Source organism: Coturnix japonica, chromosome 7 (genome assembly GCF_001577835.2).
Source record: "Coturnix japonica isolate 7356 chromosome 7, Coturnix japonica 2.1, whole genome shotgun sequence".
Taxonomy (NCBI): Eukaryota; Metazoa; Chordata; class Aves; order Galliformes; family Phasianidae; genus Coturnix; species Coturnix japonica.
In genome coordinates this window covers 27739199-27759218 of record NC_029522.1, presented here as the reverse complement: position 1 = coordinate 27759218, position 20020 = coordinate 27739199, and the positions used below count along the sequence as shown (strand labels likewise).

The window sequence follows — 20020 nt, the reverse complement described above, 5'->3', positions numbered from 1 at the left end:
AAGATACACTACAGAGAGAGCCACTTCAGAATCATTCTGACAAAAAAATACTCCCTAGGTCAGCTGTACTACTGTTGGGGGAAATTATTATTAATTTCTGGGTTTTATTTGTGTACTCCCCCCCAAAAAACCAACATAATTCAATTTTGCACATAATGCAGAAGGACTCTAGCTCTGCATTCCCCCAAAGCACTCACAGTACGATATCCAGGCCTTTACATTTTCAGAACAGAAAAGGAGAGGACCAGACTCCTGGAGGATCAGAGACACAGGGCTGACGAACTGCAGTGCTTTAACTAGAAAATGTTTGCTTTTAGAATGAAAAGGAAAATGAGGTCTTTATATATGCAATACGGGGTACACAGCTGCTGTGTGTTACTAATCCTTCATGTTGCCCCTGGCTTTTCCCATTACTGGACATTCTCATTCATTGTGTTACTTCTATAAAAGGATGTAACCCTTTCACAACCTTCATGTCTGCTCTACAAAATGTCTACCTAACATACTGCACTGCTGATGGTGCGTGTGAAGGGAGGGAATATTGAGGAGAGTGAGTACAGGGAGGGAAATAACATTTCTAGACAAATAATTATCAAGCTATTAATAAAACTAAGGATCTACCTTTTCCATTGAAAAGATGCAATGACCAGCAGTTTTGTGAAGACCAAAGGAGTAGAAGTAGAGACCTATGAGAAGCTTCTAATTGTAAACCAGCATTATTGTCTGCAGAGTGAGAGCCAAGTAACATCCCAGAAACAACAAAACCCCAGACCATAAGCCTGCTCTCTTATCTGTAAAAAACAAAGATGTTTGGGAAGCTCGGGTTCAGTTGTTGTGTTATCACCCCAAAGAATTCTAAACACCTATAAACTCAGCAATAGAGATTCAGTGCCAGCTGCATAACACTAGGAAAGTGAAGGCTGCAGCTGAGAAAGAGCAGCTTGCTTCTTATCAGTTTCCACCCCTCAAGTGTTTCAGAGGGAAAACACTACAGAATGTATGAGCTTAAAGTGAGGCCTTTATGTCACAACAAACACCTATTTTTCTGAAGCGATCGTATAGTACGAGTCCTCTTTACTGCTCAGATCTTAGAATCTGCAAATCAACAGGTCAGATAAACCAAGAGTGAACATTCCTTTCAGAGCAGGTACACAATCCTTTCTCAGATTCAGAACCGAATGAGCAACTGAGGAGCTGAACCAAATAGATCCAATACAACACATAACAAGGATCTGAACTGCAAATGAAAGGGAAGTTGGGGGAAAGATGGCAGATTTCATTTGCTTTGTGCAAATGAAAGGAAGAGGATCTGGGAAGTTGGGTATTTTTAATACTGTTTCTCAATTTATTTCTCTCCCTTCAAGAAAAACAAAAGCATGAAATATCTCAGCTCTGCCCCTCCATGTGCTCCAGAAGGAGATGCTGAGCGTACATCTTGTGAGAGAAGAGAGTATATTTAACTTGTCACAGCGAAAGCAAGTTGACACAAATTCCATTGGTCACAACAACAGCAGATTCATGGATTTTACTAAAAACAACACCACCTCTTCCTCCACGCTCCAGATTCAGCTACTGTTAAGTTCATGAGCACAAATATATCCTTTACATCATGGAGCACTCAAGGTTAAACAAGCTGTGACTTCTCATGTCAAAGTCAAGAGACAGGGAAGAATGAACAGGAGAGAAGGAGTGAAGGACCCTGAGAACAGCAGCAGTCAACATGGGATTGTTACTTTCTTGCATATCTATAGTCAAATGAATCATGCAGTGGCACTAAGGAGACTAAGTTAAATCACGATACTTAACATCTGTGGTTAAAAAAAACCAACACAAACAATCTTCAATTAGTGCCACATAAGAGGAGATAATTTGTTAAACACTCAGGGCTGGGGCCTAGAATATCCACTCCAGAAGCATCCCGCAATATTACACACTGGATTGTGGGCTTTGCTGGATAAACAAAAGCTTTCTGCTAGATGCTGTACTAATTTTCAGAATGTTGCTAGGGCAACAGCAGTCTGTAACGAGAGTTCTGAATAATGAGCAGGTGGCAATATATGAAGATCTCAGGCTGCTGACTGAATTATTCATATCTACTCCTGAATAGTGAGATTTGTAAAAGCAATAGCCTTATTTCATCACCACGACTGGAAATGCTGCATGCCATGTCTAGTATATTTACTAGAGTCCTAAATGTGCATTTCATTGTGATATACAAGGCAAGATGACTAGGCTGAACAAAAAGGACCCGTGGTTCTAGCACAAAAAGACACGAGCAGCTCTTTTGCACAAAATCCTGAGGTACATGACAGAAAACTGTTCTTTTAGTTTTGGCTTAAACACTCTGAATCTAGTTTTCTGTCCAAGACCATCCTTGCACTGATGAATAATTCCAGATGGACAGGAACACACAAAACAATAATGACCTATGGAACAAGCTGAGAAGAACTGCACATATTCTATCAATCATGCACTTGCATAGCATCATGCAAGTGGAAAACTCCTGCTATGGCATGGGAATCCTTACGCACTGTCTACAGGTACTCTGTTATTGCACTTGAAAAACAACAGCAGCAGGACTTGGCAGGATTTTGTCAATTTAAAACCTTTACTCAACTCTGATAACTCAGTGTCCTACTAGAACTTCAGAACTAATTTGAATTCCTTCATTCAGTTTTCCAGCAAAGCCTCTGATCAACTGGCTAGCAATAATCTGAGTACCTGGACAAGGTCAGCTGTGCCTATTCTTTTGCCCACTATGACGGATGGTAAGCTAGAACTTAGAACTGAGCTGATGCTTCCTGCAAGTTCACTGAGTTCAGAAGCTGCACTGATATGCAAACACAACCAAAAAAACCCCACCTCTTTTGTCAAATACCTCAGATCTCCATTTTAATCACCAATAAAATAGTAAGGAGCATTTTATCTATGTTCTCAGTACGTGGAGATTAACATAGTTTATGCACTGAGATACAAATTCATACAGTACATGATGACTGTACGTAAATTTTTTATAAGTACGAAGCTGCTTCACAAAGCTGATGTGATGAAAAAGTGTTCATAAAGAACAGCCTAAGTAGATAATAAAATCATTCAGGATCAATTAGATGAACTGAGAATTCCATTATCCATTAAGTATATCTACTTACTAAGTACAACTTTGAGTTTCGCAGATTTTCAATTGATATGCATTAATTTCAGGTCAAGCTCTAGAACACGCCACACACTAAACTGACACGTTATCACATGCAACAGCCAGCCAGGCCTGAATACAGAGCTGGGAATGGTTTTCAAACTGGAGTTTGATAACAAAGAAGCTGATATCCAAAAAGCTGATATCTGGTCAAATCTTATCAGCCATGCCTCTGAGCCAGTAAACCTTCCTGAACTCTGTTACAGCCAAACCATCTTCCTGCACACACCACAACTGAAGATCATTCAGCACTCGCTGTTCTAATTGCAGAGGATTACACTATCTGATTCTTATAGTTAGTCCTCCTGAATTGTTTATAAATGAGCTACTGTGCTCTGCAGCAGCTTTTCTAAATGGGGTTTACGATCCAGTGTTAAGCAGTGCCCTGCATTGCAGTTTAATTTTGTAAATTCCTTTGTTCAACTTTCTCATCAGAGGGAGGGCAGAAGACAATTGCCTCACTGACAGGACAGCCCGACTCAACAGCTGGTTAGGCACGATTCTGTATTGCTAAACTGAAAAGCCTGGTAACACGGGAAAGCAGTGAAAAATCAGCATCCAGCTGCTTCTTAATGAACACTTTTGAAAGGATATCATTAGAAGAGCAGCCTAATTGCTCAAAGCCAACCACAAGGGAGATGGAAAGCCAATTCCTTCTTACTCTGACTGGAAAAAAAAAAGGCCACAGTACACACAGAGCATCAATTTCTGCCATCCTGGTACCCAGAGCTTTCCAAAATATTTCATTTTCTTAAGGAGCAAAGAGTTCTGTCAAGGAAGCAATGCAAACTTTGGCACTACATGCCAAACATAACCTCATGGTATAATCACTGAAGCAAATGGCCACACACTAAGGAAATCTACTGGAGGATAATCACACAGCCCCTGATGCACCATCTCCTTACATAGGTACACTAGTTAAAATAACATACATGAAAAACTGCAATTTTCTGTTTTCAATTTTATAGTTATGTACCCAACTTACTTAAAGATTCTTCATCAGAATACTTATGGGACTTACCTGCACCACAGATTCCCTAAAGCAAAGGAAGAAGGGCTGGAAGGGAAGAGATCCCTTTAAAAGAAAAAACTACAAGTTCAGCTGAATGAAAAGAAAAAGAAAATACACAAATAATAATTTTAAAAAAACAACAGACTGAGCAACAAAAAGTAACATGAGTCAGAACTTGCTAACAGAAGTTTTGTGTTTTATATAAATAGAAGAGCAGGAGAAAAACTCTATGGCATATCTGAAATTGAAGTTGAGAGTACGTTCAAAGCAAAAACAAGATTCACACTGTAAGTGCTGAAAACAGCAGAACCAATAACTGCAGAAAATTCCAGCTGTCTCGTGAGATTAGGACAACCTCAAAGCACAGAAATTTTTTTGTATACTGCAAAATATATGATGGTAACATTTGATGTTAGTAAGACAAACAAAGAACTAAATGGAAGGAGAAAATAACCGTATGTCTGGGTTTTCAGCAAATTTTAAAGGAAATCATGAATCAAAGGCAACACAGTCATCAGAAAATGGGTTGGGAGAAGAACGTGTGCAACACAGATTATGCCAAACAACTCTGTTTAATAAAGAAATATCTATTAGGAAAAAAAAGGAGTAGGCATTATCTATCTGAATTACATGTGGCATCACACAGGAAATACAGCAGAAACAAAGAAGATTAACAGAAATAATTGTAGGTAATTAGAAGGCTTACTAAAAAAAAAATATTAAAAAAAGCAGTAGATTAAAGGAGGGGGCAAATAGATGAAAGAATTAAAACTATGAATCTGAGACCAGCTTTGCTTCATTTCAGTCCTGCTGCCTGAAACGTAACATAACACCAGTGGATCATAAACATGGGAAGTGCCACCCAGAGAGGAAAAAGATTATCTTGAGGATGCTGATTATGGAGTACTGACTTAATGCGTTCTTCAACACGAGAGAAATTCCCTACAGAAGCACAAGAGTCATTTTAATGAAGCCCTGTTGAAACATCAGATAGAAAAAATGGCATTTGCCCTGGTAAAAACTTGAATGAAAAGCACGACTGCACTCCAAAAATAAGGTAGCTGAAGAGGAGACTGAAAAAGGGCATTTAGACAAAACACAGACTGAAAAGCAATTAGTGTCTATTAAATGGCACACGTGGTTGTAGGAGACAACAGGTGGGCAGAAGAGCTACTTACACTAGAGGAAAATGTCACAAAACCACGTGCTATAAGCCCACCACAGCCAGCCATGCTGGAGAACAGGAGACATTAAAGAAACAGAATAAATAAATACTATCTGTCAGGAGAGGAGACAGCCAGCAATCCAATTAATGTTATATCTGAGACAGTTAAGAATTGATTCTTTCCTGCAACAAGGGACTGGACCCACGGAGTCTCTTCTTACAGTTTTCAGACATACTCATGCAATGCAGAGAGCATTAAGTTTCATACCTGTCCACACACGTTCCCTTATTTTGCTGGTAATTAGCATTATTTAATGTCCAAATACCTGGATAGAATAGATTCACTGGGAAATGAGTATTTGTCCAATTTTATTTTTAATTAGCCCAGTAAAAACTCCTTTTTAGTGTCAGCAAGAATTTCTCCTCATTAGAGGATGCGGGAGGAAGTGCACTTAAAAAAATAAAATAAAATCCTAGTTATAAGCTGGGAGCATCCTTCGATTTTTGTTATATTTCTACAAATATCAAAGAACAGTTTAAAATCAATGTCATGTCCTCCAGCACGGCCTGTGGAAGTCAATCATTGATCATTGACCACCCGAGGGAACGCAGCCTCCTTACAGTAGCCATGCCTACACTCAATCTACTATCAGTACATTCACAGCTCAACTCAAACTCAGTTTCCAACATTTTAAAATCTCAGCAATTATAACCACGTACTTGCAGGCACGAGTGAAGAATGATACTGAAAACTACTGATACTGCAAACACAAATATGCTGAGGTTAGTAAGTTATGAGCAGTACTGAAGTTCAACGTCTGTTAACTTTATACTACAGGAAACTTTTCTTGCTATATCAAGAGTGAGTGAGCTGCCCAGATACAGGCATCTAGTGTGGTCAGACACAGCACACCCGCAGGACACCACCACAGCAGGGGAACAGCACGGGGATACAAGATATTTAGGACAGCACTAGGCAACAAGAACCCCATCAGATCAGTCTGATCTCAGCCAAGCAATACATTCTGGAATTGACATCAGTGATCTAAAACGTTGCTCTGAATCACAGGCATACTGTCAGACACACTGTCTGATCAGAGTTGAAAAACCTTTTCAAGGTTTCCCACACCCAATTAATCCAATGTTAGAAATGGGCTGAGCTATTTTCTGCTTAGAATGAGCCTATATTTCACTCCATGTTGGAAGGCAGGACAAGAAAGATACTGAGAATACTTAGATATTTACATTTCTTGATCTTCACAGAACATAGTAAGTCTAAGCTTTCAAACTGTTAAGGACCAAGGAAGACAGGAACGCAAATCCAACCTAACACTGTCCGACATTCTAACAGGAAAGCCCAGAAAATAAAAGCTGATTGTATTCTGAGCTAGGACAGCCTTCACTGCTGTTGTGATATGCAAGTCTTACTCAAGTCTACTGCTCTTTGTGCTTTGCAAATTAAACTTTACAGAGTCAGTAAAATACAAGATTAGATAGAAACTACTAAAATGTCATCACGGCTAAACAACCTACCATTGAAGTATCATACATTGCAATAATGGGATTACCCTAGTAACAACATTCATTCTGTTCATCTTACTGCTCCAAGTTTAGCCTAAAGTAGAAACCTCAGCCAATACATGCTCTTAATTCAAGATGCTGGATGGAGGCTTTGATGTATTTAAATAATTTCTCGCTAGGCTTGTTCTGGACTCAGCTGCTTCTCCCAGCAGCAAGAAGATCCATATAGCTGCAGATATTTGCTTTTGGAGCCATTATTTGAGAAGTAGTCTTACTACACAAAGCATCAGGATCAAAAAATACTAGGATGTTTTATGAAGTAACACAGAAGTTTAAGTGGTAAAAGATTAATATCCATTTACTAACCACAAGTCTAGCCAGAAGGTATTAACAATCCCATGGCTGCCTCCATCCAGTCACTAAGTAGCTCTTAGTCCTGTTCCTTCTCCCAGTCCATACCGCTGGTGACACCACAGAGTAATAACCCCACTGACTTCAGGTACAGCTTCACACCCTTGGAAGTGGAGCTTACATTTCCATGAAAACAATGTAAGGTGCAAGTGCCTAGAATCCTTTTCATGCATTATTTGCAATGAAAATACACTAAGTGTTACCTTGAGGTGCTTAAAAAAAAACAAAAACAACCCACAACACCTGGGCCAGGAGAATAATCACTTGCTAACTTTGTTACAAATTAAAGAATGAAAACAAAAAATAAACCCCTTATTACTGCTAATTCTAAAAGCAGAATTGCTATCAGTAGATACTATCAATATCTAATTATCCATTTTACAACCGTTCCTTCCATTGAAGTGTATGCAAGAAGTCATTAACACAAGAACATTAGTCAGCTTCCTTTAGTCAGAAGAAAAGTCCTTAGGCAAAAAGTTCTTGTTTGGGAATAGCCTGACTTCCCAAGGTTAAAAAAGATAAGGACGCATCAACACAAAAAACCCAGCCAGGTTTCATCTGGAGGCAAGGTACTAGCATTCAAGGTAGCTATGTTAAGCAATTGAGCCAGTTTGAAGACAAGTTAGAAATTGGCAACAGTTTGGTTCTTGCTTTTTTCTGATGCTCTGATTTTCCCAACTGATCAATTGGGTGTAAAGAAAAAGAATATTTGATCAAAGTCTGAAAAACAGAAATACATAAAGCTCAATAATTTTCCAATGACTTTAAAAACTCCTACTATACCTCTGCAATAACACACCAAATAATTCTGAGCTCACTTAAAATATGAAAACGAATTAAAATAATCTTGTAGCTCCAGCATGGTGCTCAGTGATAGAATTACCCCCAGGTACTCACCATCAGCAGCACACCCAGAGCTCTGGCATCAAAAAGGGCTCTGAGAACACTCACTCCTCAATGCGTTACTGGCAGAAGCACTCGAGTTGGTTGAAAATTCCCTCAGCAGCTGCACACCAAACAGCCCAGATTCAGATTTCTCGATTCAGCTGCACCAGGGAAAGAAGTCACTGATCTCACTTCCAAGTCACCATTTCCTCCATCTGCCAGCTAAACTGTTCCTGTGAGCTTCCCTAGATGTGTTTAAATTAGAATTCAAAAGAGCCCTACATCCTACATAGTCTAAAGAGAAATGCTCAATAACTGCTCATAATAACCGCCCAATTAACAGATCAGAGGGGGTGATAAGAGGGTGTCGACAAAAAGCTACTATGTCATTATGACAGATTCCTGCACGCAGGCAGATAGCTGCAAGGAGCACATCTGTCTATATATTGTTCTCCCATAACATGAAGTAAAATGGCTTAGTTGGCAGTGTAACAGTCAGCTATACCACACTTTTCTGCTTTAGTCTGAAATTCACCACTGGATCCCTGCTTAGAATGCTCAGCTGTATCAAACCCAACAATAACAGTTTAGTATTTGTACCCTTCAGAGATTATTTTTACCCGGGTCATAGAGGATAATCAAACCTGTACTTTTGAAACGAAGGAATAATTCTGCTCCACTATTCAGCCATATCTGTAATGACAGATATTTGTCATGATAAGCTTTGCTCATCAGACCCTTCAGTACAGGACTGGACAAAGACCTTCCATAAATAGCAGTATAAACTTGGTAGCAAATAAAACTGGTGATTGAGCTGAGCGTGTTAAAGGACAAACTCCACTTTATACAGAAAATGCCCCGAATTACAGATTAAACAATAAGAATTCATGTTAGGAAAGCGATAATAGAACAGAAAAACATAGCATATGAATAAGGACATATAAACTGCACAGTATATGCATGTTTACACAGAAAATAGTAGCTGCAAAGAGAAAGTGTCCTATTGCTTTCCAAAGGGGATCAAAGATGAAGAACAGGTAAAAGAAAGCATCCCTTAGCCATGCTCTTCAAATCTACAGCTTGCTTCATCAGCAAGATACAAGCACACACAAAGAGAATACAATATACTTGGAAACATAAATGTTCCATATTGGAAAGCGGTTCATATCACAAAGTGACACACTGTCAGGTATAATATTATGAATTCTCATAATACCTGCATTAAACTGGACGGTAACTTATGCGCAGGAGTAGCAACGGTGGCTTTTCTGTAATTAAAGCAGCTGAGCTTCCATCAATCTGGTTACAGATATTATTTCCTCTCCAGGACTCCTTCAAAAGTCTTGGAATCAAATTAGGGCTACAGGTGGGCTGAAAGTACAATCTTCCCAGCCACATTGAATCAGAACCTATTGCTGATTTATGATCTCCTAGAAATAGCTTTCCAATAACACATTCAGAAAACCTCTTACCATAACATTGTTATACAGGGAACCAATCTATCCACCTCAAAGGAAAACCAACAAAGAAACTCAAAGAGAAAGCATACTTTAAAGGCTTGCTTAAGTGCTCCCAATCACCCTGAATAAGCACCAAATTAAAGAGTCTTCTTTTCTTTAAAAAAAAAGAAAAAGAAAAAAAAAAGTGTGAATGGCCTTATTGTGCATATCCTGCAGAGCCAAAAACTCATCTTGCCATTATTAAAAGGCTCAATTTGGAATGCACTTTTTAACAAAAGCCATTTCTATCGACCCATCCCTACACGGAATGTAGGTGGGAAAACTGCCACTAAGAGATTAACCGGGCTCCCAAACCCAAACATCTCCGCAGCGCTCCCAGTCTAACAGCGCCAGCTCCACAGGATCCTCCACCTCCTCCAGGAAAGCTCCTTAGACATTACAAGCAATAACAACAATATTTTGTATTTACAAACTGCTGCTTCACTCTGAAGAAGAACGAAAATACACTGGAAAAGTTCCCAGTCAGTGTACTCTGCAGCAATAATATTGGCTAAGGCAAATCACAATATCCGAAGATGCTGCTATTTCTCACAAGCAGTAAAGTTACAGCACAGTTATCTACCTCCAAACTGAACACTACTATTAACACATGCAAAGGTGTTTTAAAAACCTCAGTCTGTACTGCACTGCAAAGCCCCTTTTGCTCCATGATCGTTACCTGAAAACTCGGTCACTTGGAATACAAGTTCAACAGCCCTCAAAGAGACAAAAAAAACCACAATTGTATCGACAGCTTTAAATAGCCATTATAGAGTGCCTTGAAACTTAAAAAGTATCCTACTGAAGGACATGGCGCTGCAAACTAACCCAGTAGAGAAGTGAAGGACTCGAAGTAGCAATGCGAGGATGCACGAACTGAAGTTGACCCACCCGACAAAGCTGAAAGCACAATTCAAGAATGATCCTTCTGCTTGGCATCCAGAGCTGGATCTAAAGCATTTCACCTGCTGCATCCAGCTGGTTTGAAGCAGTACACAGACAGGCTTTAGGCAAGTATTATAAAATAAGAAGGAACAGAACAGGGAAAAAAGCATAAGATGCAATTCTATGTTAAGTATAAATCTATGTTTAAGAGGAGAAATGGGAAGGTAACAATATCCACCACCTCAACGTTGTGTGTGCACACCCCTTAAAATTACTAATATTTCGTCGTACTCATGTTTGCTCCTGAGAAAAGGAACAATTCCTGATCCCAATAGCAATTACAGTTTGCAAAGCACAATTGAGTTCCAGGTACCATTCTGACCTTCCATGATTTAAGGCACGAGTCCTAATGTCATCTTTTCCACTGTTGTTTTCCTTTTAATTACAGAGAGCCATCTATAACTCACAGATTTTCTATAAAATACTCCAGCCCTGAAGATCACAGTATTTTGCTATTACAGCACTTTCAAAGGCGTTCCTTTATTTTTTGCTGCTTTCACTTATCCAATAAGTATTTCTAACCTAACATTCACAACACGACTGCCATCATCTTATCTTCAGCATAGCATTCAAGCAAAAAGCAAGTCCCAAATGCAGTACTCCCTGTAGAAGACATGGAAATAATCCAGGTATAAATTTGAAGTTAATGCTTCAATCCGGAAACCACCATGAAAGGAAAAAAATAAGTAATTAACCCTCATCTAAAACATCGCGTCCAAGTAAAAGCAACAACAAAAGCCACAGTATTTCCCTCCATCGCAGAGGGGCAGAGCCGGCAGGGACACACAGCACGGCCAGGATCCAGGCAAAGCTTGTACTGTGAATAACCCGAAATCACCTCGGGCTGCAAGAAGCTGCTGCACCGCGCTGCTTACCCCATCTCATTTCTACATCATGAAAAACCATTCTTCAGTGCTGAGACCTGATTTTAAAGCGTCATTCAGAAACCCGCACACATCAGGCTGTGACACAGTTCTCACTTACACAGTCAGACACGTTTCCACGCACATAAACCTTCCTGCAGCAAAACCACAACGGGACGATCCAGCGCCAGGGCTGCAGCAGTGGCACATCCCCAGCCGGATCCGGAGCGGGGCCGATACACACACACACGGTGCCCGTGGTAACGTCTGCCGGCCCGTCAGCCCCGCTCGGGCGCCCCGCGGATCGCTCGGCCCCGGGTCCGCCGTGCCCCGCTGTGTGTGCCGGCCCTGCCTGTGTTACGGACGGCAATGGGAGGACGGGCCGTGCAGGTGCCGCCAACCGCCACAACGGCCGCGCCCCCCCCCCCCCCAACGGCTGCCCCCTGCTCTCCGCACTGCGGGCGCGGCCGACCGCCCCCCCCCTCCTTTTCGGCCTATCTCTTTCTCGGCCTATCTCTTTCCCCGCTCTCCTCAGCCCCGCCGCCCGACCTGGAGCCGCTCCGTGCTCCTTACCGCGCTGCCGGCGGGCTGGTGCCGGCACGGCGGGGATGGGCTCACACACGAGGGGCGCCCAGCCCCATCGCCAGCATCCACGGCCGACCGGGATCCTCCTGCTGCCGCGGCGGGGAGAGAGGCCCGCCCCTCCGCCGCGCTCAGCCAATAGCAGCGCGGAACGCTCCTGAGTTACGGCCCGTTCGGCCAATCGGCGCCGAGCCTCCCTCCCTCAGCGCTGCCCGCGAGCGGCGCCTCGCAGCGTTTAGGCGGACACAGGCCCATCCAGAAGATAACGACCAATCAGAGGCGCCGCTGCGCTGACAGACAGCCGCGGTGACCAATGAAAATCCCGCTCGGTGGGTAGACCGGCACGGCGGTGCCCACCCCCCGGGGGCAGGCGGCGACCATTAGCGGCGCTGCGCAGCCCATTAGCGGGTAATGGCAGCCGGAGCAGCGCTCTGCACTGCGAGTGGTGGTGAGCTCCGCCTGCACCGCAGCTATAAAAGCTCGGCTGGGGCAATCTAGAGCTGTAGGCCCGAGTGCAGGCACTGCGCTACTACACTGCGCTACTACACTGCGCTACTATACAGCGCTACTACACGGCTCCTCCACCCCGGAAGCGCATCGGGCCGCCTGCGCTGTACGTCACTTCCAGGCGGTGTTTGAGCGCAGCCCGCCAAGCTTTGAGGCGCTCAGCTGGGCCCGAGCCGAGCTTGGGTCCATTCGGTTCCGTCCGGTTCCTGTGGGTTATTTTCCTCAGCCCGCCTCTGCAGCACAAAGATTCGTGTTGCCCGCCCCGGCATTGCGGCACATGAGCTGTGTAAGTCCAGAACTACCATCACAACCCTTCACCCCCGAGCAGATGCCATGTATCCCCATAGCTGTGGTAACATTGCGATTAATGTCCTCTGTTCTGTGTGACGGGCTATTCGTTTTAATGTCTCTATTCCATCCAACCTTATAGTGTGTGAGGTGAAGTCTGAAGGAATTTGTGTCTTGTGCCTCTGGAAGGAAGAATGTCTGCAGGGAAAGAAGCAGCAATGACAACTCCAGGCTTGTTTTTTTGTCTTTTGTTATGTTTCATTTTCCTTTTATTTAATATTCACACTTCTTCTCCTCAGTTACTAAGTTACAGTTACTCAGTTACTTTTAAGAGGTTTACAAATGCAGTCGATGCTGGAACAGGTTGCTTTGAAATATTGCTGATTTCATGTCTCACGTGTGAACAGATTTGTATTGTAAGAAGAAGAGAGGAAGGTTTCAGTGTTATCATCTTCCTCTTTTGGGGTTTTGTTGTTGTGTATTTTTTCTTAGCAGTCCAGTTTCCTTAAAGGTTTCAGAGATTTTCTCATCTCACATTCTTTCCTGGAAATCATAGGTACTATATGAATACAGTAATAAACTTATTCTGTTGTTAACTTTCCAAGAGTGGAAACTGAACTGCATCATCCCATTTATGTGTGCATTCTCAGACACTTTCCCCCTTCAAAAGTCTTTTAGTAGACCTGAAAGATAAGATTAACCCATACAGATGACATGTTGGCACCCTGTTGTTAACAAGTTCTGCATCATTTTCACTTGCTTTTTCCCCAGAAATGAATCCTGTTGTAATACCACAGCTATCCACAGTCCCTACATTTAAGAAGTACAATCACTTTCCACTCTCTACTCCTGAGTTTCTACAGTAATTTCAGATGAATGGATGCTATTATTGTAGTAATCCTTTTATTTCGTCCTTGTGGCCTTACTGAAGACTTGAGAAAAGATCATATGCATTTTCATCTTTTTTTGTTTTGTTAGTCATGAGAATTCTGTCACTGCTGTTTACTCAGTGAACCCCTGACTGAGAAGCTACATCTCTGCACCTCAACTTTTAGTTCTCGTTTATCTGAGAAAACCAAAGTTCTGTGTTGTGATCTAGCAATGTGGGATGGTTGTCATGATGTATGTTACATCATACTTGGGATTCAGGAGTAAATGGGGGAAAAAAAATAATAGAGAAAACACGCACTAATCCTTTAGCTGTTCTCAGAGCTTCTGAAGCTTTAATGGGTTGGACAGCAGGCATAAACTGGCCTTCTTCCTTGGGATATCAATCAGTGCTGCTGAAACACTGTCACTTTAACATAATCTTGTGTTTATTTGGTGAAATTACAAAATTCTGCATATAATTGATCTATCTAGAAATAAACTATGACTGACCACTTCTACCCAAGTAATTATATACAAGGCATTTATTTTTAGCTTAATTATTAATTATAAAGGAATCTATAGAAGGCGTGCATCCATGATTCCAGTTTGGGATCCTGTTTTCATCCATGTATAGTAAAATATTTAGTGGTTTATATGTTGTGCAAAGAATAACAGTTCAACAGAAATGTATTTTGTAAAATAGACTCTGTGGTAACAAGGTAATGTGATGCAAAATAGAACCAAATCCACAGTAGCAGCAAGTTCAACCCTAATACCTCAACCCTAATACCTCAACCCTAATACCTCAACTCTGAGTGTTACTTGAAATCTTAAATTCGAATAGAAAAGCCAGGTTATTTAGTCTTGCAGATCTCTGAAATGAATGGCAATAGCTCGGGGCTTTTCTTACTGGAAGTGCTATGATTCATCCTACCAAATCAGATCTGTCTTCTGAGTTGCTTCAGAAATGCATGAGTTTCAAAAAATCTGAGCACAACGTGTTCTTACAAAAAATCGATACCAAGCCTTGTAGTACAAGACCTTCTGTTGACAATACAGGGGGTGTGTTTTGGCTGATACTCTTTGTTCCTTCGCTCCTTTGGGTCTTGCTCCTTATACAGGCTGTGAATCCAAAATGAGACAATTACACAGTGCAGTGTCTAAGACTTTTTCTTTATGCTCTGATGGAGGGTTTCTTCCTTTCCTCTAGAGTTACAGGCTTTAGTGGATATGTAGTTCACTTATCAAAAAGTAAAATGTCCTCTTTGTAACTTCTCTGTCCAGCTAAACCACGCTCCTTCTGCTGGACAGGTTCACATCAGAACTTTTAGCTGGATAAGCCAAAAGATGAAGGTGAATCAACTTTATGAAAAAAAAATTAATGTGTTTTCAAGGGCACTGTTATAAAATAAAGTGCATTGATGAAGCACAATGAAACACGTTCTGACACTGAGATCTCGCTGTCTTTCTCTTACGCTCTTAGTGATGTTTTTGCTGTTGAAAACAGCATTCTTCCCCTTTGCTGAATGGCTCCTTTTTGGAAATGGTTCCATGAGGGAAAACTCCCTCCTTATACCCACATGCTGCCATGATTTTATTAGCTATAAAGAGAGAGATGAAGCTTTGCTGTTCGTTTCTAATTCTAAATTAAGGCAGGCAGTTGTACGGCAACATGATATAGCACTTCATCTATATGGTAATACAAGTGATGCTGTGGTACTTTGGAAATAGGAAGGATGTTTGAAATGCTTTGGGTATTTTGTTTGTTTTCTTTTGGGTAAGGGTTTTCAGGGGAGATTGATCCTCATTATCTGAGGTTCACTGAATTACAACAACCTCATGACTTCACCTTTCTAACATAAGCATGGTAACTATTGTGAGGATATTAATGACTGTCATATCTTGGAAGTTACTAATTATTTTGGTGGTGATTCTGATGTACTTCCTTTGTGATGTGCTTTTTATAAGTTAAATTGTCTTATGCGACAGCCATTAAGAGCCTAGGCTGTTAGGTTTTAGAAAGAGGTAACTGGTTAGTCAGTATTTCCTTTTCATTTCTTGTTAGTGCTGTTAGTATAAGAGCAGCTTATGTGCAAGTGTCAAGTATTTCAAGATGTTGTTATTCCATGAGGTTTTATTCTATAATGTTTTGCAGACCTACCTTTTAAGTAAGACACCTTCTTTTGGTTTTGTTTCCTGTAGGTTCAAAATGGCAAATGTGCTCCAGGACACACGTAAACGTGGAGCTTCGTCTGAGAACGTCGATGCTGAGCTGTCCTTTCTGCCTGAAAGACTGAGAAAGAAACTGCTTCCTTTTCAGGAGAAAGGCATCATATTTGCACTTCAGAGGAGTGGCAGGTAAATTCCTTATTATATCATATGCTTGAATGAATTATTCTAGGTGAAAATGAATGGTTACAAAGATTATTCAGATACAGCAACACTTAGGTGAGTTATGTTACATTTTTTTAAATGAACTGCAATATAACATTATTTAAAATGAGGCTATTTGGTTTTTCTCCTTTTGGAAGAGAGAGGAAATATTGAATAGTGCAGAATCAGCTTGTAGTATCCAAGATATCCACATAAAGAGGAGGCTGCTATCAGCGGGAGCCTTCTTTTTCTGATGTTAATAGAGCAGTCTCAAAATAAGTTAATTCACATTTGTAGTTCTTAATGGCATGATAGATCTGTTAAGAGAATGACTAACAGATCTTGATGCATCTGTGTGGTATTCTATTTTAAACTTGGTACAATTCTGGCATGTAATCAGGGTGTTCTGGAACTCACTGAGCTGTAACAACCAAGCTGAAGAAGACTTGCAGAGTGCTCGGTTAATAGTAACTGATAGAGCATTCAATAATTAAGTACCCTATAAATCAGAATAATAATTTGTGCAACATGGGAGTACTGCGTCCAGATGTGGAGTCCTCAGTACAGGAGAGACATAGACCTGTTGGAGTGTGCCCAGAGGAGGGCCACAAAAATAACCCTCTCCTACAAGGAGAGGCTGAGAGCTGGGGCTGTTCAGCCTGGACAAGAGAAGGCTTTGAGGTGATCTGATAGCAGCCTTTTGTATCCAAAAGCAAGCTACAGGAAAGCAGGGGACAGACTCTTCAGCAGGGTCTGGTCATATAAGAAAGGGAAATGGCTTAAAGCTTCAAGAGGATACATTTAGGTTGGATTTAAGGAAAAAAAAAAGTCTTCTGCAGTGAGGGTAATGAGGCACTGGAACAGATTGCTCAGAGATGTGGTTGATGCCCCGTCCCTGAAGACTTTTGAGGCGAAGCTGGATCTGGCTCTGGGCAACCTGACCTAGCTGTGTGTGTTCCTGTTCATTGCAGGGGAGTTGGACTAGGTGACCTTTAAATGTCCCTTCCGTCTCTAAGTGTTCTGTGATTCTATGTACTTTTCTGCTGCACAGCGTGCCTGTAAGAATAGCTGTGTACAGTTTTAGTGGATCACTAAGGTTTTGACAAAATAGGCAGCAAAGTCTGTATTTAAGAGTTGAATTTAATGTATCTGAAGCCTTAGGCTACCATATCTCACGATCTGATGCTAGTAATGGGAAGTAAAACTTACATAATATGCAGTTGAGATGCATTTATATATACAAATAACAAAATTACACAAGAAAAAAAGGAATGTACTTTCATTAGCCTACACAAATTAGCATTAAAGAATGTGTTTGAAAACATAATCCTTTGCAAGCTGTTATAATAATAAGCAGCTTGGGAAACTGCTCAACTAGGTAGATTCAAATTGGGTATTTTTCTTGGAGAAGTAACAGTTGCCTGCAATACGTGTGTAGAACGATTGGAAATGCCTTGGCTAATGGCTGCTAAGGAGGCAGTGGGGTTATTTCCATTAGGATTATGGGCTTAGTTTTTTCTTTTCTTGAAACTTTTCGTTAACAAAGGACAGTTGAATAATACGATGCTGAAGTTTTTACTGTGATACGGGTATGAAAGTATTTGCATTATGACTGCAAGAGATGCCATTCTTTAGCACAGTGAGATTAGCTGGGTCAAACTGGGGAATTGTTTGCACATGTTCACACAGCCTCTGAAGTAAAATATATTGAAGTCAAACTTTCCTGAGGACTGTTTTTCAAAAATCTGTCCCTTACTCAGATCTAATTTTCTTTTAGTCCCCAAACAGCACAAGAGCCGCTGCTGCTTGTAGCTGGATTTCCTTATGAGTTTGTCAGCCTCTGGCTCACCCAAATCTCTCTTTTGTGCACTCCTTAATGATTTAAGCATTCTTACACTATTCCCTTTGGTATATTTTAGCAAGGTCTGATGCTTTTCCATAAAAGTGTCTTTTCTAATTTTGAAAATATATGAACATAGCACTTGAAGCAAGCAATATGTGCATCTGGGCTTCTTTCTCTCTCAGGCTGTGTGCTCCCTGTGCTGTCATCACTTAATCCATGCTTTGCTGTAGTGGCAGGAAACTGGTGTAGAGAGAATTCTCTATTGTTGGCTGTAGAGATTGAGTTAATATTTTCTTAGGGTAGAGAAGCTCCTAGCATAAAAGAGTATCAAAAAAAACCACCTGTATATTCTTGAATGAAATATACACTCTGAGGTATTAATGGGGCTGGGATTAATCTATTCATTTCCCCAGTTTCCCTAATAATAAGATAAATATGCTGTTGTGATTTGAGCTTATGATTCATTAGTACAAGTGAGGCAGAGGAGGCAGGCAGATGCCAGCTCTCTCACTGTCTATAGCAGGACAAACTGCCTAACGCTTTTCTAGAAAAAAATAATAATTCTAGAGCCAATAAGGCTGTGCACTGTCTGATTTACTGGGAATCTGAATGAGCATTCTGCTTCCATGTAAGCACATAACTAATATCATTCCTACATGATGCAGGCAAGGTGCTGAATTGGTGTAGTTACCAAACAGAATATCTGTTAAGGTGTGAAATGTGTAGTATCGATATTTTTGTGAGATTGGAGCTAATCTGAATTCTTGTTCAACATCTGATCATTCTGATTTCAAGATGGAAAGTTCAGAGAAGGATTTCCAAAATAAGAAAGCTGTTAAGGGGGATCTACTTACTTTATCCGCTTTTGTTACGACTTTGATTATTTGATTGACAATTTAATTAATTTCCATGCTTGAAAATGGAATTTCTTTAATATTCATTTTTGTTGAGTCATGCCTAGGAATACTTTAATATGTACTTGGTGACTTGAAGTATTAAGTGATATCAAGTGCCTCCAGTGGCTTTTTTTCTTCAGATCAGAGGGAACTGGGAGTAAGAGGAAGATTCAAAGAGATTAGTTCTGCAGCTTTTGCAGTAAGGAATATTGTTTGGGAAAGCAGATTTTATTGATAATATAGTAGTAAGTAGCTAATTGTCATTGAAGGGCATTGGCATTACATTACATACCAGGCAAGAGCTACTTTGATTGCAGGTATTTCAATCTTGAAAATTAATATCTAGGTTAAAGTTTGTAGCCTAGATTGTCAGTAGTTGAAATTGTCTGTTATTCCATTCTGTTCCAATTAATTGGTATCATGTTTTCTTGCAGCAGTTCAGCTGGTGAGCTGATCTGTGTCTGAGGGTGTTTATAAGAAAAGTGGAGAGAGACTTCTTACTCAGTCCTCTAGTGATAGGGCAAGATGTAGTGGTTTGGGATTAAAAGAATACAGGTTTAGACATAAGGAAAAAATTCTTTATTCACATGGTAGTGAGGTATGGGAGTGGGCTGCCCAGAGAGGCTGTGGATGCCCCATTGATGGAGGCATTCAAGGCAAGTTTGGATGGGGCTTTGGGTAACCTGGGCTAGTGGAAGCCTCCCTGGCCATAGCCTGGGAGATAGGTGGAATTACATAATCTCTCTTTAAGGTCCCTTCCAACCCAAACTGTTCTGTGATTCTGAGTTTAAACTTTGCCTTGACCACTTTGGTTGATGTGTGTTATTCCACGCATCCTTTTCTTTACTGATATACGTTTGCTAATACACTCATATTGCTCTCAAACCTTCATAAGCAGAGAATTTTTGATATCTTACTCAGATACAAGTTGTGGAGTGTTGGAGAAAAGCCTAAGACTCTGCACAGCCATTCACCTCTATATTTCTTTGGAGAATCGAAAACATTACAGATACGGCAATTCAGTGCATCTTACATTAAACTGATGGTTGGTTTTCATTATTTAATTTTTAAAGATACCTAATGTAATTCAAGAGCAAGAGTTTGATCTGGCTGAAATTTTCTGGGGCTCTATTTTTGGTTAAACAACCTTGATTGTTTTTGCAAGTT

General features: G+C 40.8%; 2 protein-coding genes across 19 annotated transcripts in view; one reads left to right on the top strand and one right to left on the bottom strand.

Moving 5' to 3' along the window:
* The window catches only part of R3HDM1 (R3H domain containing 1), a 64334-nt gene extending 52135 nt beyond the window's left edge, over nt 1–12199 (bottom strand). For 10 of the 18 annotated variants that reach the window (XM_015868856.2, XM_015868862.2, XM_015868869.2 and 7 more), the window contains exon 1: nt 12068–12199. The gene's annotated coding sequence lies outside the window, so the exon portion shown is untranslated. Of the gene's footprint in view, nt 1–8199; nt 8349–11615; nt 11776–12043 lie in introns of those variants that run through there. The other 8 variants (XM_015868873.2, XM_015868872.2, XM_015868875.2 and 5 more) reach the window with 5 other exon arrangements.
* Nucleotides 12200–12434: 235 nt separating this feature from the next.
* ZRANB3 (zinc finger RANBP2-type containing 3) overlaps nt 12435–20020 on the top strand; it is a 31793-nt gene continuing 24207 nt past the window's right edge. The window contains exons 1-2 of the mRNA XM_015868895.2: nt 12435–12869; nt 15944–16099. Of these exons, the coding sequence (XP_015724381.1) occupies nt 15951–16099 (149 nt within the window). The 5' untranslated portion in view covers nt 12435–12869; nt 15944–15950. The remainder of the gene's footprint in view (nt 12870–15943; nt 16100–20020) is intronic.